Consider the following 25167-nt stretch of genomic DNA (forward strand, 5'->3'; position numbering starts at 1 on the left):
TTTTGAGAAAAAAAAATTACTGTCGCACGTTTGAATTTCGTAAATGTATGAATATTTGAATATTAATATAAATTTGAATTGAAATTTTTTTCTGATCGGCGACTACCATAAAAGTGGCAAAAACTGAGATTTTTCTAATTTTTTCAAATTTCTTCAAACAAAAAGTTTTGAAGGAAATATCCCGCTTGTGCTACTCTACGCTTAAAAAACCTTGAAATGTTTTCAACGGGTCTAATTAATCGAAGAAACGATGTGAGATAATCTACCAAAATATGCAATAAAATATGATATTTCAAAAAAAAAAAAGTCGATTTTCGAGCCTGAAAGGTAGCAAAAATTGTAGAATTTAGCTCAAATTAGGGTTTTTTTTTTGAAAGTTTGGCCCGTCTTAAAAATTGTTGATTTATTTTTCACTTGAACACATTTTCAGTGTAAACACACAATATTTTTTCAATTTTTCAAAAGGTAAAGTGAGTGATAACGTTTAAATGAACTAATAATTTTTTTTCTAAATTAGCAAACGAAATTGTGAAAACCGGATCAGTATGAAATCGAAAACTATTTCCATTAGGCAAGTGTTGCGATTTTCATCCGAAAACGAGCCTAGCACACGACAAACATGCCACACACTATCTGTCTGTCATAGAATTCTAAAAACCTTCTAAAGTGGTCGTCGCGTGAGTTGGAATAATAAAATTAAGATTACGGCATATGCGCCAAGAAAGGCGAATAAACGACCGCTTCTCATCCGCAATTCTCCCCTTTTTCCGCTAAGTCATTTGTGTTCAGATGAGACAGGGATTACATGAAAAATGTCCCCCCGGAAATTCGGAAGTATTTGTGTTCATTAGAAAACCACAAACCCCCGTTGGGAGCCGGGTCTTCTTGGGAATAGCTAATGAACCAGGGTGCGCGGTGTCAAAGTGTCTCATTTCGGCTTGATCCACGTAGATCTACAAAAAATGCGGGAGAAGAGACGCAGAGTTCTCAACTGATTTTGCATGGTTAAAAACGAGTTGACGTCACATTTTTAGGAAAAAAATTCCCGCATTTTTTGTAGGACGCAAATCGCGCGCCGCTGAGATGAACAGAAATGAAAATTGGGGTTTGAATCCCAGAAATTTAAACTTTTTACAGCTCTGTCCGGAAGCTAAGGAGTGCGCAAAAGTTGAAAGGGATGCCAATGATTTAATAGTTACCGGTGTTCGTTACACAACATTCCGATGGATCCCCTCACAACGACAGTTGCGCAAATCGGCACGACGCCGGCTGACGTATAATTGTGCGCGACCAACTCACACAAAGTGAAATATGATGAATCTGATTGCGGAACCGATTGCTTCTAGTGTGTTCGTGCCACGACTAGATAACCTGCGCGTTTCAATAATCCGACAAGGTTACATTTGAAATTGAATACGAGAGGGGGAATATAAGATGAGTGATGGGCATGGGATTGGGGCAAAACTTGATTTTCATTTTGATTAGCGTGTGGAACAGAGGTTTCAATGATGAGAAAACATGAAGAACTGAGAAAAGGAGGGAAGAAAGGGTTCAAAAAAGTGAGGAAGCAGGGAGTCGAAAGCTTCATCCAAATATGGAAATTGTTCAATCAAGCAATGACATGGGCTCTTTGACTCTTGAATTTCACTTGCGACGGAAGTGCATAATTTTTTCGGTTTCGAGAATCTAGACTCACCAGTTTTGGAAGCCACAGATAAACAAAGCGTTGTTTTAGTATTTCTCTTAAAAAGTAGTTGTGGCTTAATTATTAGGGTATCCTTAAAGGAGAACTGACGGTTTGAATAATTTTTCACGTATATATTTAAAATGTGCTCTAATCAACTTTTAAATCCTCATATTTTCAAAACTTTTCACAGATTTGAAAACTGGCTTAAAGGAGGACTAACGGTTCTGATTATTTTGAACGAATAGACCCAAAATGAGCGCAAATGAACGAATTTCGTGATTAAACTTCTCAAAAAATTTTCGAAATTTTTTTGTGGCGGTTCACAATTTCAAAAAAATCACGCTGATTTTAGCTAAAGTCTCGAATTTTGCCCACTTTTCCGTGTCACATCTGCCCGAAGTTAATTTTTTTTGTTGAAATTATCTTCCTTTATTGCATATTTCGGTAGTTTATCTCATTTAATTTTGTCGCTTGAGGTACATTCAAAGCCGATAGGTAACCAATTTTGATGATTTTTGGATACCTACCGGTTGTAAATGTTTCTTAATCAAATAAAATTAGATAAACTACTCAAATATGCAATAAAGGAAGATAATTTCAAAAAAAAAAACAACTTTGGGCAAATGTGACATGGAAAAGTGGGCAAAATGCGAGATTTTAGTTAAATCTCAGTGTAATTTTTTTTTTAATTTTTATCTGGCATAAAATATTTTTGAAACATTTTTGAAAAGTTTCATTACGAAATTCGGCTATTTGAGCTCTTTTAGAATTTATACGTTCAAAATCGTCCGAACCGTTTGTCCTCCTTTAAATTTAGCTGAAGTTTCCGGATAGCCAAAATGTGCTCGTCACGAATCTTCCCAAAATTTTTCAAAAAATTTTATGGCGGTTTGAAATTTCTAGAACTTAATTTTGGCTAATATATTCAAGTCTGGCAAATTTCCGTGTTGCAGCTTTGGTAGTTGACTTTTGTTTCTTTATTATATTTTATAGAATACTTTGGTAGTTTATCTTAGGCTATATCGTTAATTAAGGTACATTTAAAGCCAATAGGTGAAAACAAAAATTGCAAAAGTTTGTTACCTACCAAAAAAAATGAGATAAATGATCAAAGTATGTAACAAAATATAATAATTCAGAAAAAGTTAATTTCCAACCGACACGGAAAGTGGGAAAATTTGGAAATTTTGGCAAAACTGGCCGTACTTTTTTTTTAAACCGCCATAAAAAATTTTTAAGACGTCTCATTATGAATTTCGTTAATTTAAGCACAATTTGAGTCTATACGTTCAAAATACCCAGAACCGATACTCCGTCTCAACTGAAACATGTAAAGTGGTTAAAAACAAACAGATAAATATTTTTTTAAAAAAGTTCAGCACACCAACAAGACTAGTGTGAAAAAAGTCCAATCGCTTAGTACGAAAGTGTCGTGTCGGGAGGGGGGTGAAGAGCATGAAGTGTATAACAGAATGATTGTGGCAAGAAACAGCTGACACGGTTTTTGCTTATCCTTCGGATCTGCCTCCTCCAATGCCAACTGTGAGTATGTTTGTGATATGGCAGCGGAAATGCATGATGATAGGTGTTTTGGGCAACTAATTTGATGATCTTCTCTTGTCGATGAGCTTTTTCACAAGACTTGGGCTTTTGAGAGCAAAAATGAAGAAACATGATTATGTGTAAAGTTTAAATTCTGTATGATTGTCATAAACTGTAAAGCTTTTGTCTCGGCTTGAAAGAATTTAATTTGAAAAGTGTCGCCAGGAATTGAACGGATGCGATGCGATATAAAAAACCAAACCATGAAAGTTAACATGTTTATTGTTCAGGAACCGGTTCGTCTTTTGTGTGCAACGTTGTTCGATACGATTTGTTGACAGGTTAATTTGACTATATAATTGGACCCAGGGTGCTGTTCAACAATTCTACAAAATGAGCCATTGTGCATGTCCTGTCAATGTTTTTCACTGAAATTCTGTATAAGAATAAAGAAGAACATATTTTTTCTGAAAATAATGTTTGTTTCAGCTAGAACATTGTTTGAATGTTTAAAATTGGGTACATGTGTGGTATACCTGGCCCAAAAATATTTTCCAATACGCTTTTCATTCACTTCTTTTAAAAACGACTATTTAATTAAAACATGAAATTGATTTGCATTTTTAGGCTTAAAAAAGCATTAATCCGTGTACACGTTCTATCTGTACAGTTTCGCAACTTTGTCTACATGTACAGTTTCAAGAAACAGTTTGATTTTTTTGGATTGCAAAAAAACAGCATGAAAATGTTTATCCACGTGACAATGAAAAATTATAAGCAGGTGGGTAACTGGAAAGCGAATGTCGTCATCAAACGGAACACAACCAGCATATTGCCACTTCACATCTATACGTCAGGACATTTTTATGGGTACAAAAAGAGAGATGCCAGAAAATTACGTCGGGTCAGGATAAAACAAAAGAGATCAGTGAAAAAACCACAGGGAGATCAGCTAGTTTGGTCGAAAGCTACTACGCATTAATGGAAAATGAAGAGATTGTGAAAAGGCCCAAGCGTATGTAATGAAGTATTTGCATTTGAAATGAACAAAAAAAAGTTACAAAGGGATGATGAATGCATGTAATATTGTGAACAGTTTAGAATAATATAATAATTGTAAGCTCATCACAAAGTACTATTCGTTTAATTCTCGTTTGGTGAATTTATAAATTTATAATATAAACATAATTAAGTAGGTATGATTGGTCAATAGACTGTGCTAATGGATCTCAAAAATTCCACAGCATCCTTGTCTTCTTTGCGACTGTTTAGCACATCCAACACATCTTTTGCTGAAAAATCGATATTGTAAATATTATAGAAATCTGCTTGAGCTTCTTACTATTGGAGACTGGTTGTATCAGGATAAGGTTGAACTGACGTAGAGTACTTCCACCAGTGGCACCGAATCCGGGAACCTGGAGGATAAAAATAGTTTGTTGATTGTCATTTTTGCAATTTCGGCAGTTGTCAAAATTGCCAATTGCCGAAATTTCACAAAACCGGCAATTGTCGGAATTGCCGATTGCCGGCCATTTTGAAAACCGGCAAATGCCGGAAATCGGAATTGCCAGAAATAAACATTTGATACTTCTTGTTAATTTAAGAGCCTAGGCATGCATTTTAATGAAAAATTTTCTCTTTTCAAGGTCAACATGATTTAATCCTTGAAAGAAGGCTTTTTTTTCGGAAAACTACTAACCGAATATGGAAATGAACAAAGTGAACTTTTTCAATTTCCGAAATATATTACAATTAGGTTTGAAAATTGCCGAAAATGACCGGTTATTTCGGCAATTGTGGCATGTGCCGGAATTGCCGTTTTGCCGGAAATTTTCATATTCGGCAACTGCCAAAACTGCGGATTGCCGAAAACTTCCAAAATTGGGAAATATCGAAAATGCTAAATTCGTGAAATGTTGATTAAAAAAAATTACATCATTCAATTCAAGAAAAGCTTCTCCTGCAAAGTCGTTCGACCTAAGATAGTCATGATCCATGACAGTAAAGTGAAGCATAGCAGTCGATGGTGGATTTGGCGGAATGTGACTGAAAATATTGCAATTATACTTTGTCAAAATCTGCATTTTCTTACAATTCAAAAGTTTCGTCGAATATCGGATTAAGAGATTTTGAAACAACTTTAGTCTTCACGACAGGAACTGCCGGGTACCGGAACTTCGGAATGATTTCAATAACGACAAATGGGTCGGAAAGTCCGTTGGAATCTAGTGCAATAATTTGTTTTGCTCCGATAACTGAAAATTGGCATTTGTTGGAATTTTGAAGGTTTTTAAGCTCTCACTATCAAGAACTAGTGTCTGTGCATTTCCATTATAATATGCTCTGACGTTGAGAATTCCATATTTACACTCGCTCACTTCGTTCTGAAAAGGTTTCTGGTAACTTGAATTCAAGCTATTAAACCACTATTCTAATTACACACTCATGGAAAGCAGAAGGTGGAGCAGATTTCAGCCACAGTGACATGCACAAAGAAATTTGGAACAGAGATTCAAGATAACACTACATTGGAGAAGCCAAGCTTTGATTTTGGTTCTCCCAATTAAAGCTGCCAAGAGAAACGAAAAAAAAAGAGTCACGGGGGATGAAACGCGACTAGCAAGAAGAGCTCTTATCAAAAAAATAAAAATAAAACAGTTCCAAAAAAAAACAACTGAATTAGAAGCACCGCAGAGACAGGTGATACTATGTTTCATTCTAACTCCAGTCTTGAGAGGGAAACTTACTCCGAATTGGTGATCAGCAAGCGCCTAAAATGTGTTTGCGTGAAAAAAATCACGTTTGAAAACAAAAACCATATATAAATATAGTCGAGAAAACGAAACAAAGCTCATGAAAATGAAAATGCGCCCTGTTGTGAGAAGGTGCAAGGAAAGTGTATGAAGCAAAATAGATCAAGCTGGAAAATTAAAGAAATGAAAAAAAAACTGTTAAGTGTGTGTATGTGTGTGTCTGTTAATGAGGGTCTGTGCAATAACAGTAGTGACGTTTTAGTAAGATAGCAATAGGAAAATTTGAAGATAGAACAGCTGGTAAAAATGAGAATAGGCAATTCAACAAACCTGTTGTTTCAAAAGATCCTTATAGTATTTCTCAATCAGCTGCTCAGTTGGAGTTTGATTTAACGAGAGAATTTTTACAAGTTTCTGGAAAAAATATCACTCTTTCAATTACTAACGTTATCACTATTCAGTTCTACAAAACACTTATTATGGAGTGGCGTCAGCGGGAAAATTGCTTTAAAGAACTCCTATGGCTCCGAATATCGAAATGAAAAAAAATTCAAAAAAATTTTCAGAATTTTACAAGATTTTTGAAAGATGGTACAACCGCAGTTTTTGTCTAATTAAAATTGAGTTGAAAAACGTTCTGACGTCACTTTTTTTGGAAAAAAATCCCGCTTTTTTAGTAGATCAAACCGTGATGGGAGACCCTAGGCAAAAACTGGAATTTTATCAACTTTCAAAAAATCTTATAAAATTTAGACTATTTAGTGTTTTTATTTCAATTTTTTACTATGATATTTTTCCCCACGGACACTACTCCGTCTTTGAATATTCTTTTCACTTGAAAAAAAAACTAAAACCACTTAAAATTGTCGACAACATACCATGTGCTCGGGATTTGTGTCTAGTGCATCCATAGATAATCCTTTTCCTCCAGCGTGGAAAAACTCGACAAGTACGTGCCAGGCTTCAAAAAGCCTGTGATAGAAAGCGGGCTCCATTCCGACATTTTCTGTCACACATTCACGAAGAAGCTTGACAACTATTGAAACTTGTGCGCTCATCACTCTTAGGAAATTCCGATGAAGCAGGTTTTTGTGCACAGATGATAGTTCGATGTCCAACTGCAAAAATATTGAAAGTAATTCAAATTCTTTAGAAGGTAAATTACCATATCTGTGAGTGGTTTTAAGGAGTCTTCCACAAGCTGAGCCGATGGGCTCCATGCAAGATGAAACACGTGTTTCTTCATTTGCGGCAGCCGTCGTTCAGTTAGTAGTCCAACGATTCGATCAATTTCCGAACAAATGTTGCTTTCGCAGGATTCCAAGCGATTTTCAATTTCGGATTTCCACATATGATTACCCTGAAACATTGAAATGAGCTGGTAGAATTTGAGTTCCTTACGTTAAGCCGACTAGCGTCGCGTTCATACGCCAAAGACATGTCATCCATGTGAAGTTTCTCTGTGATGTTGAGACTACGACGGACTTGTTCGCAATTGTTGATCGCAGCACATAACTGAAAAATGAAAACTATAGAGTATACATTTACATATTCTTGGCCCATACCAAATGCAACAGTTGTGATGGAATGAATGCTTGCAGTTCTTGGGTGAATCCTTCCGCTTCCAATCCAGAGATTATTTTCTGTGTATAGACTGTGACAATTTCGCAAATCACGTCAACCAGTTGTCGTGTGTACTCGATTTTCAAACCGGCATCGTTGATGTCCACACGCTCCCAAAACACCGTAAACTAAAAAGTCAAACGTTGAAAGTGGTAAGGATAAAAACTCGAAACCTGTTCAATAATATGACAAATGTCTATATGACTGCTAGAGTGACGCATATCGTTAGAAGATGTTGAGATCTACAAAATGTTACTTTGTGTTAAGTATTTGAATATAATCCACAAACAGGCATATCTAGTTGGCAACTCAGGTGAACCCTTGCGAGAGCTTTCTCCTTTGCAACTTCTAGAAATTTCTTGATTCCTTTGTTGAAAATAGCATACCACTCCGATTCATCACGGACTCTCCTGAAACATTGTTCGTTTTAAACATTTTATAATAAAACATTTGCAACAACTTACACTCTATTAGCTAGCCTATAGTTGCGAAGCTCTACGAAAGCCATATGAATCCGCATTAAATCGATCAAGTCATCCTCGTTCGGAGGGTCTTGAGCTGCTGAGAGTCTCATTTGAGACTTGAGATCCATCTTCTTCTCGCTCATAAGCTCGGAAGTTAGATATTCAGTCAATAGCCGATCGAATGTGTTCAATGTGAGTTGAGAATAATCAATTCGTGCAACTTCACGAATAACTGCAGCGTAATGCAGGAACCGAGAACATTGGGTGTTCACGATGTTCAGTAGTTGCAGAAGTTCTTTGCATGGATCAGGGTCTTGCACTGATTCGATGCTCCGATCTATAAAGTCTTCAGCACTTTTCACAACTAGAGACTCCAAATGAGCATGGAATGGCCGTTTGTATGGTAGGTATTTTTGATAGAATGGAGATTCACGGAGCGCTCGCATGCATTTGATTAGACTAGAAAATTCTTCACCACTGTTCCTCTTGCTCGGTGTGAACTTCTCTCTGTGTTCAATCATCATTCGTTTGCAGTAAGAATCGAAGGATGAAAACGAGTCGGTCAGCATGTCTTCTTCCTCCTTATCAAGAGTCAATGGTTGCCATTTGTCAATGATTTTCTGCAGGGTTTTGTAGAGCAGTGAAAATGAAATATCGATGTGAATCATCGAATGGAACGCCAACCACCGACTGAAAATATAGTTTAATAAATACACTCAACAGTAAGGTACTGCGTGACGAGTACGCATATATCCCAAGAAACATCACGATAACGGGACGTTCAAAATCAGGACCTCAGACAATATCAGCCGCCGACGTTTTACGAGTTCCGCACGCCATCATGTTTATTGCGCTGTAGGTGTCATGAGTTGTCCGCTGCGATGAAAACATACGGAGGCGCGGAACTCGTAAAACGCCGGCGGACTGTGTTGGTTGGGTGTAGGGCTGGCACATATTGAATTTTGAAAGTTTTCGAAGGGGTAGGTTTTCACGGCGGCCGACATTTTCCGAGTTTGGCCACTCACTATATTTAATCACAGAATTTTATAATGAGTGGCTAAACTCGGAAATTGTCGGCCGCTGGGAAAACCTACCCCTCGGAACATTTTCAAAATGCGACAAAATTCTCACCACATAGCTAGATGAACATCTGTGAGATCTCCCTGAATCGCATGTTGACGAAGAATAATCATTGCCCGCTCTGGGTAGACCCCATCCCAAAACCTCACAGGTTGTCCAGTTTGCCGAATTTCGTACAGAGCAAACTGGCGAAGCAGCTCGATGTGCTCTTTCACATCCAATGTTTCATCCTCATCTCCAGCTCGGCCTTCTTCTTTGGTCGACAGCCAAATTTTGAGTTTGACCTGCCCGCTGACTTTACTCTTGTCAGAACGGGGTTGAAGAGTGAACCATTGCTCCAAACCGTCCGGCGGGATTTCGGCGAGCTTCATGTTGATGCATCCAAGAAAATCGTCGGTGCAATCATCGGAATTAGCTCGAGCGCTTTGTGTGACTTCTTTGAAATATCTTCCGATCCCTTTAAACCCTCCTGTTATCTGATTCAAGGAGGAAACCGCATCAAGAACCGATTGTTCTTCGTCGTCATGGTCCCTGAAATAATTATTGTTCAGGGCAAAACTTTTTTTTATTCATTCACATACCAAATATCAATGTGAAACTGGTCTCGTTGAACATCTTCAACAGTAAACTGGAATTTTTCACTCCATTTCGGATTCAACGTTTTCTTTTGAACAGAGCTTGCTTTGATTAGCTTGGCTGGTATTGTTCCAGTGTCTTGTGGTTTTCCCTTTTTTCCAACTTTCCGGCGAAAAGATCCTCCGAACCTGTGCATCAGCCCATCCTTCTTACCGTGAAGCTGCAAGTTGATAGGAATAGATTTTTTTTGAGGTGGACTACGGCCAGTAAAAAAAAAAGATCAAATTATTATAATAACATTTCTCTAAAAATTTTGGGCAATTTTTGATTTTGAGTGAAAATGTGCCTTGTTTTTCACATTCACTAATATAAACATTTTTCAAATCTTACTGCTCGTGGAGACTTTGCTTCTTGTTCCTCTTTTTCCGGATGAGCCGAGTCGGTCATAGGTTGGTTCTCTTTTCGTGTGCCCGGTACAACTCCCATCATTGCAAACGGATCGCTGAAGCCTGAAATAAAACGGATGGCGTCACTTATCCCCTATCTCTTTCAGAATATGCTAACCGTTGACGTCTTTCGCTATCAGATCCTTTGCCTCCAATAGCAGAATGTTGAGTAAGACACTGGGTGGCTGGAAGGTTATGTTTAATATCATTTAAAGGAGGAATAGAGTTTGTAGGTATTTTGCTTAAATAGACTAGAACTGGCCAAATTTAAGTATAAGACTTCTCAACAAATTTCCAAAAAAAGAACCAACTTTTGCTGGAATCTGATTTTTTGAGAAGTCTCACCATGGAAATTGGTAGTTTTTACCCAGTTTTAATTTATCACCATTTTTTTGTTTCACTATTTTTTCTTGGACTTTCACTTTTACAAGTTTCTAATCAAGATTCAACATCATACGAACCTTATTTTGCTTCGCCTTTTCCATGAGAGCATTGTGGACAGCCGCATCACCTTGGAACGCATTACGCACGTATTTGTAGAGACTCTCCTGACTCTCTTCCACGTCTCCTTGGCCCAGTTTGTGAGTAATAGTGTACAACGCCTCCACATAAAGAGCCTGAAAAGAAGAAGCACTCGACTAATAGGGGTTTTTGTGAGTGTGTGTGTGTGTATGTCTAATTTGGGTCGGGGTTTGAGATTTAAAAGAAAAAAAAACAAAAACAAAGATACAAGTTGGTAGAGGAATAAGAAGATTTTAAAGTGTTTAGGAGAAAAAGAATTTGAGCTGGTTGCTCAAGTAGGTATCCTGTTTTCTCAAGAAAAAAAAAAGAAGTTAAATTGTGTTTTGGAGACGTCACAACTGAATTGAGAATTAGATAAGGTAGAAAAATTGAAGGCTGAAAGTCGCGAGTTCGCTCCACAAACCTTGTTTGGCGATTAAAAAGAAATCTGTAACTTTTGGGGTTAGTTGCTAGCTCCCAGGTTTTAATTGAAAATGATTTTTTTTTTCAATTTTTGGTCTGACCAACTAAAAATAAACCGGTAAATCTACAAAATGAGTCATGTTGTCATCTCAAAATACTTTACTAAAATTTAATAAGAAAATATAGACAAATGCTTGCTCTATCTGAAAAAAAATTTATCAAACTTGAAAAATCTGAAAAAATGTCCAAAAGTTGCCTGAAAGTTGAAAAGCGCTGGAACAATATTTGAAAAATAAAGTAAAAAATTTGCGGCACTTTTCAACTTTGAGACAATTTTTGAGCACTTTTTTAGTTATTTAAAAGAAGTTATATTCAGTTTAAGCAAATATTTCTCTATATTTTATCTTTAAAGTTTAATTGATTATCATTTTCAGTGATTGTTCCGATTGAATTAAATTGTATAAAAAATTTTGGATATTGGTACCGCCTACAATAAATTACCCTATTATCCTATTAGTATTGCATAATAAATCATTTTTGTGCAAAATCACCAAAGCAAAGAAGCAGTTTTACTCTAACTTTTCAATTTTTATTGAATTAAAATAAACATTTCTTGAAAAAGAAAATGTTCAAATATAATAGTAAAACATTTCAAAAACTGGCAGAAAAAAAAATTTATTGACCTTCAAAAAGTGGCAACTACTCAGTTTTTGTCACTTTTTGGAAAGAAAAAACTATAGCAGTGTCACATGTTCGAATTCCTATAAATTTTGATTATTAATTTTTGAAAAAGGAATAGATCAAGAATTCAAAGAAAAAAAATTGTTTTTTGATCTACGAATTCCAGAAAAATGGCAAAAACGATGATTTGTGCAATTTCTAATTTCAAAAAATTATATAAATTTTATAAAAAACTGTTGATTTTTAATTACTATGATCTTGGGTCATTGTGCTGCCATAGGACCCTATACTGAAACAATACTAATAGGAATTACTATATATATCATGCTCTCAGAATTCTTTAAATACGACGTATAATGTTTTACGATGAGCAGGTTTTTTTAAGGGAATTCAATTTTGGAAGATTCGTTTTTTTCACATGCAATTAATTTCTGCAACTTTTTATTTAAACTGCTCACCTCAATCTGCTTCTTGTCCCCGACGATGCTCAAATTTTTGATAGTGTACAATTCATCATCTCTCGCAGTGTCACCATCACTCGGAGCAGTTACTTTTTCGAAAAAGTTCCCATCTGACGCTTGGACTCTGCAATAAAACATCGGTTTGGCAGGTCGACAAAAAAATCGTTCGGTCTTGTGTTTTGCTGTGCTCAAAGTGTTTCTATTTAAATTTGAGATGAAATGAAGCCTCTCTTCTTGTTTTATGTATAGCAGTTTTTGTCGTCATTCTTACTATGTATATATCTTCTTTTTTTATTTACGCATCCCCACCCTCACCCCTTTCCATTTACTTTTTTAATGAGAGGAAATGACCCCGGTCTATACATACATAGATGAGCTCAGCATGATAGTCTTTCAACTTACCGGTCCCCATTTCTCAGACCACGAGTAGACAAAAAATGTATCAAGACGAATAAGAAATGATCAGAAAACAACCCGCTTATTCGTTTCGAAAACCACTTAGAAATACATTGAAACGGAACATGCTATGTCGAAACGGCACTACGGGTTAGAAGAAAAATTGACCCGAAACATATCCCGTGCTGGCGTTAAAAAAAACAAGGTGGTAAAAAAGGAGAGCACAGGAAGATGTATTCGAATTCAATGGGTTCCGTTTGTTTTGTTCGGTTCTTGACAAATTTCAGTGTGCTAGAATATGTATGCTTTTGGCTTTTGAATAAGAGTTTTACATTGGACGTTTTGTTTTCTGGACATTTTAATTGCCCAATTTTTTGACAAATTTGAGGAAATTCAGGGCAATACCGCATGGTTCGGCTCGTAGAATGTTGTCGCACAAGTAATTAAATTAATATTAAATTACAGAAATTGTAGAAAAAAATTTTTTTTTGACCGACTTCAAAAATTATGAGTTGCAAAAACTGAGAAATTGTCACTTTTTGACAGTAAATAAAAAATTCCAATTTTTTTTAAAAGTTTTACTATGATAAATGGCCATTTTGGAACCATATGAGTAGATTCGAACAATTTCCCCACTGGTGCTACTCCTTTAATAGAAAAAGCTCAAAGTTAAGAGCCAGGGAATTTCAAAATTTTATTCTCAACAAACTTACTGTTGCCGGCGACGAAGCTTTGCACTTCTGGTGCGCCGTGGCTTCATCATGAGTACCTAGGAATGGAAACGCATCCGCTACGCGGACAACTGCCAATATTTAGTGGTGGAGTCGAGTGTGCCGCAGGCGTGTTTGCCCTTGAGCCCGCCCACTGCAGAGTAGGCACTGCCCAAACAACTTTTCAGACGCCCCAACAGAGCAACTTTCAGCTGGTTTACTCTGTATGATATCTAGACAAAAAAGGAATAGACAATATTAGAAAAGATATTCGAAACAAGAAAACGAGAAGAAAAAAAAGAAAAAGAAGAAGTGTATATTTAAAGCTTCAAATGAGCCATCTGAGGGTCCAGATGAGCCGAGCTCCACTTCAAAACATCGTCTAATTAGTTGTCTCGCCTTCCAAAGAAACGGCAAGGCCTATTGTGCAGTCATGCAAGTAATTAAGGAATGAAAATCTTTTGTTTTTTAGCATCTGCTGAAATTTTCGAAACACATATTTTACATAAAAGATAAATTAAATATTCAACAAAAAATGTGATGTCACCAAAAGTAAAGTAGCGTAGTCTCACGTTAAATTAATAATATTATTTTTTTCTAACTTTTGTATTAATTTTTTCTGAACTTGAAAAAAAAAATTAGAAAGTGCTGGATTATGTTATTATCTAAAATGACCCTTGGAAATGACCTTTAATATAATATGTCTATTTGACAGACTTTTCCCCTAAAAAATCAATTTTTATTATTATGACTACTATTCGGAAAAACTGCCGGAAAAATTTCCAAATTTGGTTTTGAATCAATATTAATTCAAAAAAAAAACCAAAGAATTTCCAATTAATTTGAACATAAAACAAAAAAAAGTCCAAGTCATTTGGGCGGATATTCGAAAAAAATTCGGTACTTTCTATTTTTTTGGCACATCTGTATTATATTCCCTCATTTTTAAAATAAATTTTTGATTAAAAACGTGTGGAGTTTTTGTTTTTTTAGGCTTAGGAAATAACCATTTCTAAGCCTAAAGAGGGAACTTTTTTTTAATAAAAAATGGGCATCACGTTTTATTAAAATTGATAAAATTTTAGAATCAATATTTTCTCTCAAAGTTGAAAAAAATGAATTTAACGGTCAAATTTGGAAGTGCCCAAAATTGAAGATTTCAGCTAAAATTAGCTATTTTTTTCAAAAATTTGAACCGCTAAAAACTTTTAGAAATTTTTTTTTGAGAAGTTTAATTCCGAAATTTGTATATTTGAGAAAGTATCTCAACAGCCAAGCACTCATACATATCCGACGTGTTTTTGGCAAATTGTCAGTGGCATTCTTGTCTAACTCAGTTTGCTACGCCTTTTCTATAACACATCAACACTCAGGTCACAACTTTATTTTTTTACTTGGTGTGAACACTGATATATTTTAATAACATAAACTATCCGAAGAAAAACAACTGTTGAAAAAGGAGAAATAAATTTTAAAAAAATTGAGTCGTCAGTTCTAAGCAATGGACCATGTTAGCTTCTCTCTCACACTCTCTTTCTATTTTCGTTCAGAAACTTGATATGGTTCGTGCCATCATCCCGGTCACATCTGGTTCGTTCTTCGCAAACATAGTCAAATTTCATTCAAAAGTGTCAATGTGAGATATGTGGAAATCCGTCAACGACCGCCCACACGGATATGACCGCATGAAAGGATAATGAAACGAAAGGAAATTAGTTTTTGGTATAACCATGTAGGTTGAAACTCATCTCCTCGCCGCACACAAAACATTGCGACGGATATTAAACTTTTAAGAGACGTCCGGCAGGGAGATTTTGAGATTTTGAACTTTTTCAACTAGCTCACGTAGAGATATGAAGTTTGGGAAGTTTTAAACACATAACCCCAAAATGTGCTCAAAAAAACGATTTTCGTAATGAAACTTCTCAAACATTTTATAAGCTTTTTAAGGCGGTTTAAAATTTTGAAAATAATTCCTACTTTTACCTAAAATCTCGAATTAGGACATTTTTTCCAATTCGGACATTTTTCCATAAAAAACGCTCGAAAAACTTTTGAGAAGTTTCATTACGAACTTCGTTTGTTTGAGCGCATTTTGGGTTAAAAAAATTCAAAATCGTTTCTCTTTTTTTGAATGACAAAATACAGTCCTAATCCGAATATGGCCGTTAAAATCATTTTTCCAATTTTGTAAAAAAAATTAGAAAGGAAGGTCCGAACTTTAGTGAATTTCCACTCGAAGAACCTAGTTCAGTAATAAAAATTGATACACTCAAAATAAAAAAAAACTTCGTGGCGTGTACTGCAGAAAACCTAATATTTAGGCCCCACCTTTTACTCGACCACTCACGGATAAAAGGCGAAAATCTGGACCCCAACCAATATCAGGCCGCCGACATCTCACGGGTTCCGCGCGCCGCTATGTTTAACTTGCAGCGGGCGGAGACAGCTCGCCACGCCCACAGTGAGTTAAACGCAGCAGCGCGCTGAACCCGTGAGATGTCGGCGGCCTGAAATTGGTTGGGGTCCAGATTTTTGATTTTTCTATTTTCTGAGTGGACGAGAAAAAAGCGGGGCCTAATTATTAGGTTTTCTGCAGTACACGCCACGCAGTTTTTTTTTTATTTTGAGTGTAATTCTTTTCAAAAAAATCAATTTCCGACCGCTGCAACATAGAAAAGTAGTGAAGAAGTAGCTGAAGAGTTTTTGATTTTTTTTTTAACTAAAATTAGGTCATTATTTCCAAATTTTGAACCGCAATAAAACATACTTGGAAAATGTTTGAAAAGTTTCATTACCAAATTCGTTTGTTTGAGCAAATTTTGATTCCTTCTTTAAATAGATTATGTATGTACAACACAAAAAAAGAGATCAACCTTTTTTCTATCATTATTCAAAATGCAACTTCAATGCAAGCCAAGTAATAACGTCACAAAAACACTCTATTGAAAATTAACCGAGTGAATTATGTGTCTGAACTGGCGGTTTTTTTTCCGATATAAATATACGTTACACAGCTCTCAGATTCTCTTCTTGAGAGAATAGTGGGTGGTTAATTTGAGCCAGTTTTGATAAACACTACACCTGTTATGGCTGATCTGATTTGTTTTTTGAAGTATGTCTCATTTGAAAAATATTATTTTCGCAGAGACAGGTGGAATTGAAAATCTCGGTAGACCAAATTACGTTTTATAGCACAAAAGTAAGTAGGTGATAAAAAATGATACATATATATAGTCAGGAATTGACTAATCAAGACCTGGATAATAAGACAATTGTAACCTGTAACTGAGAAACTGAGAACAAAACACAGGTTTTATATCTTACTCACGTCTTTTATTGAGACCAAAAGAGTGGAGATTGACTCCAAAAGACACTAAAACACAGAGTAAAACACAATGAGACACCAAAGTCTCCAAAAACCTAAACCCTTAAACAAAAACAACAAAAATAATGTCGAGCCTCACGGCACGACCTTTTCTAAACTCGTTTTCCGAGCGAAGTGATGACAAAATAAAGGATTCGCGTCGCCAAGTGCGCAAGGCACTGAAAGTGCGTCAACAAGAGCGCAAGGCGCGAAACTTGTTAAGCGGGAAATCAGAGTTTCTAGGCGTGTCAGAATGACAAAAGAGCTTGCCTTTGATGAAAAATAAGAAGAAAAACGGGCAAACCCGACATCTCCGGCTTTTTCGAGCTCCGCCTCCCTGAACCCGGGACACACAAAGAAATGGCTCAGCTACTACCATACTGGGAAACAATAAAATTCCTTACAAAAATCTACTTTGGGAACCTACTAGGGTGAGAGAGATGAAGAAATTAATAAAGAGGATCCTAAAACTCAAGAAAAATCAATATACCTAATCAGTTAAAGGGGTGGGGAGGATAAAACAAAAAATACAACATAAAATTATACACCGGATAAAATGATAAAACAATTGATAAAAATAAAAAATTGCGAAAAATTACTGTCAAATCCTTGCAATAATGGTGGGTGGTTGTCTGTGCAGCTTACTGTAGCTCAGCTGCATTCCTGGGCGGGAACCTCACACGATCCAAAATCCTGGTCGGTGACACCGAACAATCCTGAGCAACTTCAACTGCTTGACGAGATGGAAAGACCATCATCCTGCTTCTGTTGTCTGTATGACAACTCGGCTGCTGATCCTTTTCCATTTGTTTTGTATGATCAGAAGCGACAGTCTCATTGGCTTTGAGAATGGCTCGAGCTGCTCGTTCTCTTCTTATCATGTCTCTTTTTTTCTTCTTTAGTCTACCAGCTTCTACAATCTTTGCACGTTTCTCTGCATTTTGCTCATATCTCTGTTGTGCTCTTACTTGGTCTTCATAAATGAGTTGCCATTGATCAAACATGTTTCTTCTTACTGGCTTGTTAGAAATTTCAATCACTTCCACAACAGGAGTATCCTCAGTTGGCGGATCTGACGAGTGTTTGTACATGTGTTTGTCCAAAGTGCATCTATTGTTGTCTCTGGAAAAACTGTCATTAGAATTTGAAAAACAAATTCCATTTTTCTGCGCTGTTAAACTGTGGTCTCTTTCACCAGGATCATGAACTTCATAGATGCCACAGGCACCATCTCCCTTCTTTTTAAGTCCGGGCTCTGCAGAACATTTTTCTTCTTCTAACGGATCTTTCTCAAACCTGTTACCGTCAACGCGTTTGATGTCACTAGATGAAAGAAACGATTTCTGACAACTAATGTTTGACACATCAGTGGCAACTGGCTCATCACCAATACAGAGCTGAATTCCCATTTTTCCATATTCATTACGTCCCAGAATAACTGTCTCTCTCCAAACATCTGCTACATGGAAAGTAATACTCCTTAAACAACTTCCCATCTGAAAATCTACTGTCACTGCAAAAGCTAAAGCCATAGAATTTACATTTGCTGCATAAACTTTTTCATTTTTCATTTCTGGGAATTTCAATTTCTCAACCCAAGAAGATTCATTAACTTGCAGAATTTCATCCCAATTATTTCTCCCGATCAGTGAAATAGTGGCTCCGCTATCAATCAAAACTTTGACTGATGCTTTTCCAATTTTTCCTTCCTGGAAACAATTAAGTGATACTGCATCACAACATTCCGGAAATACATCTAAAGTGTGAACAAAATCTCTTTCAACATCATTTACTGAAGAATTTGGCTGAGTTTGTTGCTGTTGAACCCTATCGATTCTCTTTGGACAATACGTTGAAATGTGACCCATTTCTCCGCATGTAAAACACTGTGGAGGTGGTCTTTCTCTTTTCCATGTTTTCGGAGCAAGAGAACAACTTGGCTCATGACCTCCAACCTGCTTACATTCTGCACAAATTCCATTTTCTGGCACATTCACCTGATCAGACGAAGTCTGAAGAGACTTTTTATTGAACCAGTTTTGGTCTTCAGCCTTCCGAAAATTTTCTTGCTGCTTTGGAGCATTATGAAAATTTGAATTTTTCTGAACTTCTGAAGCGTTCGAGATTTTATTTCCATTCTTTTCAGATTGGTTTTTCTTCTCCTGAACCTTCACCTTCTCAGCATTCTCATTCTCAGTCCTCTCAAATCTCATTGCTAACTTTCTACAAGCTTCATATTGTTCAGCTTCAGGTGTACCCATTAGCATTGTATCAATCAAACACAGAAGATTCGTGTTTCTAGAAACCGCATCCATCAGCTTTGTGCATTTAATCGATGACAACTCTGCTGGATTGTCCACTCTTTTATAAGCAATGCGAGCAATCTCATCCAATTTCAAACAAAAGTCTTCTATTGATTGATTTTCCAGGATTTTTATTGTCGCCCACTTCTTCTTTGCCTTTGCAGTTTCATCCTCAAATGAAATTCTCAATCTATCCGAAAGCGCATGTAAAATTTGCTTAACTGATGTCTTTTCAGATTCCATGAGCCCTTTGTAAACTTTTTCTGCTTTTCCACCGAGATACTTGGTTTCAAGCAAGTTCACTTGCTGCTCATCACTCAATCTTCCATACTTCATGAAGAAAGATTTCTCAAACAATTTCACTGTTACAGTACCCTCGGCCGAAGTGAACTTCGGTGGCTCTGGCAAATTCTGTTCTAGAAAGGTCTGACTCAACAAACTAATGCCTGACACCGGCTGACTCATATTTCTATTACTCAAACCCGGACGATGTGGACTATTCATTCTACTCTCATTCCTCAAATCACCATACGAAGCCGTATCATCAATAATCTCTTCAGTTTCCCGATGATAAGCGCGCGGAGTTTCAATTTGAACAACATTTTGAAAATGCTCACCTGCTCCAGCTCTTCGAGCTGTCTGCAGAACTTTCGACTCGTAGCTCTTCCACTTTGTGCCTCAACTCCTCCAGAACTCGGTTCTACCCTTCTATTTGGCAGAATTGTCCTCGCTCTTTGCATTGACACCATTTCATTGAAATTTCCACTCGATTTATGAGCCTGAAGAATAGGTGTTTCGTTAAAAACCGATCGTTGCAAAACGTTCTCACCATTATTAGATTCTTCATTTCCATGCACTTCTAGGCGAGCTAACAAAGTTTTCTTTTCAGCGAGAAGTTTCTTCAGTTGAATCTCCTGGGCCCTGTTATACTCCCTCATTTGTGTGATCTCTTGTTGAAGCTTCTGACAATTGTCCATGTTAGCCTGCAAGAAATTCTTTGTCTCTGTCAATTCATATTCCAAGTTATTATTTTCAACGAAATAATCTTCCAATTCACTCACTGATCGAATCTGTTTCGACATCAAAACTGTTAGCATCTCTTCCAACATTGCAGTACGCGATGTGGATGCTCCAGAAGTCGTCTCAGAAGCCTGCAAATTATCAATTGTATTCGACAATTTCATAACTACTTCAGCAAAATTATGAATTTCAGCTTCACGAGCCACAATCACTGTTTCCTTGCTCTCAAGCAACTTTCTAATAGGCAAAACCATTCCTTCAGCTTGCTTTTCAGATGCCCGAGACAAGTTTCTGATGTGATCAACCACCGATTTCACCTTCACTTCATCATCCCTCTTTCTCACCTTCAAACTGTCCGAGAATAGCGTTTCAAAGCTATTTCTCCTTCCTTCTTCCACATTCTCACTTAATTGTTGTGGCACGAAGCCATTTTCATCATCCGGATCCGTTGGCATCCTCGATTTCTGTAATGAAATCAACTTTCTGTTTGAACTGTGTACAAGTGACGAGAGAACACGTAAAAACGAGAGATTTAGACGACGAGAGTAAAAATATTAACAAAATCGACGATTTTCAGCCAAATGTATCGATTTTCTCGAAAACTGACGATGAATCACGATGTTTAATCAACAATCAATCTTTCTAATCGCAATCTGGTGTACAAACTTCTTGAAGAATCAAAAATTATGTTTTTCTATGCAAAATTCTCAATCAGCGATAGATTCTCTACGAAAACCTCTTCAACACCGAAATTTCACGTAAAAATTTGTAATTGATGATTTATATTTCTTGAAAATCTAATTACTCAAGTTTCTTAATGAAAAATAAGCAATTTTACAACAGATTTTCTCAAAAATTTCTCAAAATTCCAAGTTTTTGTGCAGAAAAAAATGGGCAGCGATTTCCCTTGCAAAATCACTATTTTTCTTCTTTTTAAAACTTTTTCAGAACTCCAGACCAGTATTCCACGATCCTTATCAACAATTGTCTTTGTTTCTTTTCAAGAATGCCTATAAAATTGTAAATTTTAATGCAAAATTGTTTGAAAACTCCACCAATCCAAATCGTTTATCTCTTCGCGGCGAGCGAGAGAGTGTGTGAAATAAGGAGAGTGCGGACTGTGTGCGACTTTTCTAAACTGAAAATCTCCAGATATCAGACGAAAAATCGATAATTTCGTGCTCAAACCAACTCAAGGAACTTCTTATTACAGATCTATCTTAGAAATGTAACTCTCAACAAGCAAATTATCGAATGATGCGAAAAATTAGAGGTTTCTCGTAAAAATGAAAAATTGACGATGGCTTCGCCTGTGATTTCTCAAAATTTCACTCTCCAATTCTCAACAACCACTCCTATTGCTCCAACTGTGCTCAAAGACTGTCTGTTATGATGTTAATCTGCTTTACTCCACGAAATCGATACAAAACTGTCTGTGATGATGTTATTTGTGTATTGCTTCAAAAATCGATAATCCAACGTCTGTTACACTGTTTCTATGTTTGTTTCAATCAAAATACGTCTGTTAGGATGCTATTCTGTATGAAATGTGCTGAATTGTCTAAGCGGTAAGCTCTCGATTCGGAATATGAGTACTCCGGAGAAACTTTTTCGCTTTTTAACGACGGCTATCGGCCCCCAAGTAAGGTTTTGATGATTCAAGACCTTATTAATTAGACAAACTGTAGCAATGTAACCTTGAAAACTGAGAAAACCAAGAACAGAAGACCTTTTGATATCTTACTAATAATTTATTAGAAAGACAAGTCTTTTAAAACCAGGAGAAACAATAATATCTCGAAATAATCGAGACCAAGATACCAAACACAAGGAGAAAACTCCTCAACTGAAAACAATCAAAAAACTTAAACAATAAAAACCTTAAACAAAAACAACAAAATAATGTCGAGCCTCACGGCACGACCTCTTTCTAACTCGTTCTCCGAGCGAAGTGATGACAAAATAAAGGATTCGCGTCGCCAAGTGCGTCAACAAGAGCGCAAGGCGCGAAACTTGTTAAGCGGGAAATCAGAGTTTCTAGGCGTGTCAGAATGACAAAAGAGCTTGCCTTTGATGAAAAATAAGAAGAAAAACAGGCAAACCCGACAATATATATATATTTTTTTAAAAATTGTTTCTATAGTTTTTGGGATTAGGATTAGGCATATTTAAAATAAAACAAAGAATACCCACAAAATTACTTGTATTCCGCCAAAAACTAAAAAAAATATAGGCTCTACGGTAAAGAATCAATTGACATTCTCATTTCATTCAAAGTACATCATTAATGCCTGAACTACTCTCAAAGCGTATTATGTATCTATCTATTCCAGCGGGCATCGTTTCCTGAACCTTCCTGCGATTATAGTGGCGTCATATCAAAACTACGCCTCCGTGCTAGCCACCATGTTGATTTGTGTCCGTTCAGATGAAAATGGGGTACACGGGAAAGAGTTTCATGATTGTTCTTAACGAATTGGGAGTACTTGTATAAAGAAGCCGTTTCTCGATTTTTCCTATTCTAGTTTAACGGCATAGGTACATACATAAATTATTTTTACAAGCAAGACAAATTTAACAAGACAGGTTTTTTTCATATTTAAAATAATAGCATTTCTTATTCAATTATTACTTTTTCAAAACATTCATCAGAATAAAGTAGACAATGTTTTGGTTTAATCAAAAATTATGATGTCATATTGATACAAATTAAAAACCAGGTACAGTTCGGAAATCACCCTAGTAAAACGAGTTAGATGAAATAATAAATGCTTGTCAATTATTATAAAAAAAATTATATTTTTCAAACTTACTGTACAAATATGTCTCTTGGGTCGACTTGACTAATGGACAGTTCTCGAATAAACTGGTGTGCTTTATTTAATTGCCGTTCTGCCCAAGCTTGCGCACTTCGCACTTTTTCCACATGACCCGCCACAAATTTTTGTCCAACGGCAAATTTGTGACCGACCGCCGTTTCGGCAGACATTTTTGGCTTACCCTGTATTTAGAGAAATTGAGAAATGATATTAAGAACGAGTGAAAATTGGAATCATTAGCATGGGGTGATAATATTGAAGAAAATAAATATGATATAAAGAATGATAAGAAGAATGGTTCTTGTGCATATTTTTGTGCCAGGTATACTAAACAAGTACCGAAAATTGTTGTTATTAATTTATTCATGGTCATTAGAAAATAAGCATTTGTTCTAAATGAGTTGTTCTTTTATAAAACAACTTTAAAATTTTTCATTAATAAGACTGAACCAAGTTCACGAGTTCACGATCTAAGACCAGCAAAAATGCTCAAAAGAAAATGCTCATTTTTTGGAGCAACGAGAAGGCGGAAAGAATTTAGTCTGAACAACCAAATTCACAAAATCTTATTTGTGTGTTTTGTCTCGGCCTATTGCTAGCTATAACTCTATTTGGAAACTTTCTAGAGCAGATAATGCACAAAAAAGCAACTCTGACTTTATTGCTTCTCATGGGAAAGGAGGATGAGAGCATCCGGAACGAAATCTAAAAACAAAAAACCGAGGGTCACATTGATAGGGTGAAAGGAACAAAAAAACAGAAAAAGTTTGCCAAAAAAGTTGGTTTGTCTCCATTGGGATTTGGCAATTTTTGATGGGCGCAAAAAAAAAAGAGATAATGAAACTCGCATTTTATGTTTCAACAGCAGAAGATATTATAACAATATTGAGAACCTAAGATGTGCATACTGACCTAGTTTTCCAGTTTTATGCCGTATGTAGAAGAAGGGCACGAGAAGAAAAAAAAAGAAGGCTGCTCCACAACGTTGCTCTAATTTGTTATTTCGTGCATGCGTCTCTCTACTTTCACTCGCCATCTTAGAAAACGTCTACTTTTTTATAAACTCTCTCTCTCTCTCTTTAGTTTCATTTCATAAAATTTTCAAAATAGAATGTGACATAGTTGATCATGATTTCGAAATAGAGATAATATTTCATAAGTTTGGATGTGACAAGGCTTATGAAATTTAGGAGGAATATATATATATATATGGTTGAATGAAGATAAAAATTCTGAATAAAATACTGGCAAGAATTAATATAAGTAATATTGGGAGTATGCCTTTTTTGCTACTTTTTTTTCAAATTGTTTGTAGAGTGCCAGGATTTCAATACTTTTGGATGAATTTTGTAATAATGAAATTTTGAAAATTTCCACATTTTTCCATTTGATTGAAATACATTTAAAGCCGATAGATAACCAATTTTTCTTTTTTCGGTCACTCTGAAATGTACCTCAATCAATGAAATTATGTGTTAATCACCAATTTAAAAAATTCTACTAAGTTAAAGAAAAAGTATCTAGATAAACTTGTTTTCAGATGTGCAACACAATAATGTATTCAGTAGTTGTCTGAAATGTTCGCGTGTAATTTGAAACGCTTGGGAAAAGCCGAAACAATACACTTCCATCTCATTGTTTGCGTTTTGTTCTGAGAAAAGAGATGTTCAGTCTGGCAAAAAATTTCAAATGTTAGAGAACAAGAAAACTAAACTTTATAATTATTAAACAATACTGCAACCTGAAAATTTTGAGATCAATTTCAAAAAAATATTCGATGGGAATTCAAAGACGCTATGAGAAAGTGCACATCAAGGAGACTCAATTATTTACTGAAAAAGGGTGACCAAAGTCATTATTCTGCGAGAAAAAAAAAACAAAAAAGCGACGTCTTGCGAGGCAACCCTTGTGTGAAAAGTATTCATTTAGCAGTGCGACTGCTCTTTTCAGACGGTTGAAACTATGCATTCGTGGACTTGTCGCCCTGGAGAATTATTGTAAACAAGCTCAACAAACGACACTAAGCAACCGGTGACACTTTTGACGGGATTTTATGAAATTTTCATAAAGTCCGCCGGTTTGCGGTGCGTGACTCGAAACATGGTGTCATAGAACATAAAACAAAACAACGTTGTTTCACGGCGCTTTTTGCTCTTTTTTTCAAAGCGCAAAATAAAGGAGCAAAATAAGAAAAATTTGGATGAAAAACCGGGCTCAAGGAAAAAAAATGCGATACCGAATGTAATAGACAAAAAATAAAAGACGGCAGAAGCCGAATGCAGAGTAAAAAGTAAAAAAACTAGAGGCGGAAG

The 25167-nt window shown here is 36.1% G+C and overlaps 1 protein-coding gene, 2 non-coding genes and 1 pseudogene across 8 annotated transcripts in view; all 4 read right to left on the minus strand.

Annotated features, from left to right (window-relative positions):
* Positions 1-1138: 1138 nt before the first annotated feature.
* On the minus strand, positions 1139-1343 carry F54G2.3. Its single transcript, NR_070534.1, has one exon. It is a non-coding gene; the product is annotated as an Unclassified non-coding RNA F54G2.3 (non-coding RNA).
* A 2619-nt stretch (positions 1344-3962) lies between these two features.
* The window catches only part of F54G2.1 (BAI1-associated protein 3), a gene marked incomplete at both ends in the record, with an annotated part of 43102 nt that continues 21897 nt past the window's right edge, over positions 3963-25167 (minus strand). The window contains 21 exons of one of the 5 annotated variants that reach the window (NM_001373251.1): positions 3965-4521; positions 4572-4647; positions 5167-5278; positions 5325-5487; positions 5535-5616; positions 5980-6003; positions 6316-6399; positions 6864-7103; positions 7151-7345; positions 7387-7500; positions 7551-7736; positions 7782-7850; positions 7898-8018; positions 8073-8762; positions 9204-9683; positions 9734-9948; positions 10119-10237; positions 10293-10359; positions 10636-10791; positions 12238-12364; positions 22850-23025. In NM_001373251.1, the coding sequence (NP_001360644.1) occupies positions 4436-4521; positions 4572-4647; positions 5167-5278; positions 5325-5487; positions 5535-5616; positions 5980-6003; positions 6316-6399; positions 6864-7103; positions 7151-7345; positions 7387-7500; positions 7551-7736; positions 7782-7850; positions 7898-8018; positions 8073-8762; positions 9204-9683; positions 9734-9948; positions 10119-10237; positions 10293-10359; positions 10636-10791; positions 12238-12364; positions 22850-23025 (3582 nt within the window). Of the gene's footprint in view, positions 4522-4571; positions 4648-5166; positions 5279-5324; positions 5488-5534; positions 5617-5979; positions 6004-6315; positions 6400-6863; positions 7104-7150; positions 7346-7386; positions 7501-7550; positions 7737-7781; positions 7851-7897; positions 8019-8072; positions 8763-9203; positions 9684-9733; positions 9949-10118; positions 10238-10292; positions 10360-10635; positions 10792-12237; positions 12365-13349; positions 13582-22849; positions 23040-25167 lie in introns of those variants that run through there. The other 4 variants (NM_001129678.3, NM_001373250.3, NM_001029541.7 and 1 more) reach the window with 4 other exon arrangements.
* F54G2.4 lies at positions 16793-16914 on the minus strand. The gene has a single exon (NR_102169.1). It is a non-coding gene; the product is annotated as a small nucleolar RNA F54G2.4 (small nucleolar RNA).
* Positions 17355-20491, minus strand: F54G2.2 (annotated as a pseudogene). Its single transcript has one exon. A coding segment is annotated over exon 1 (3137 nt).

The sequence above is a fragment of the Caenorhabditis elegans genome, chromosome X, assembly GCF_000002985.6.
Source record: "Caenorhabditis elegans chromosome X".
Taxonomy (NCBI): Eukaryota; Metazoa; Nematoda; class Chromadorea; order Rhabditida; family Rhabditidae; genus Caenorhabditis; species Caenorhabditis elegans.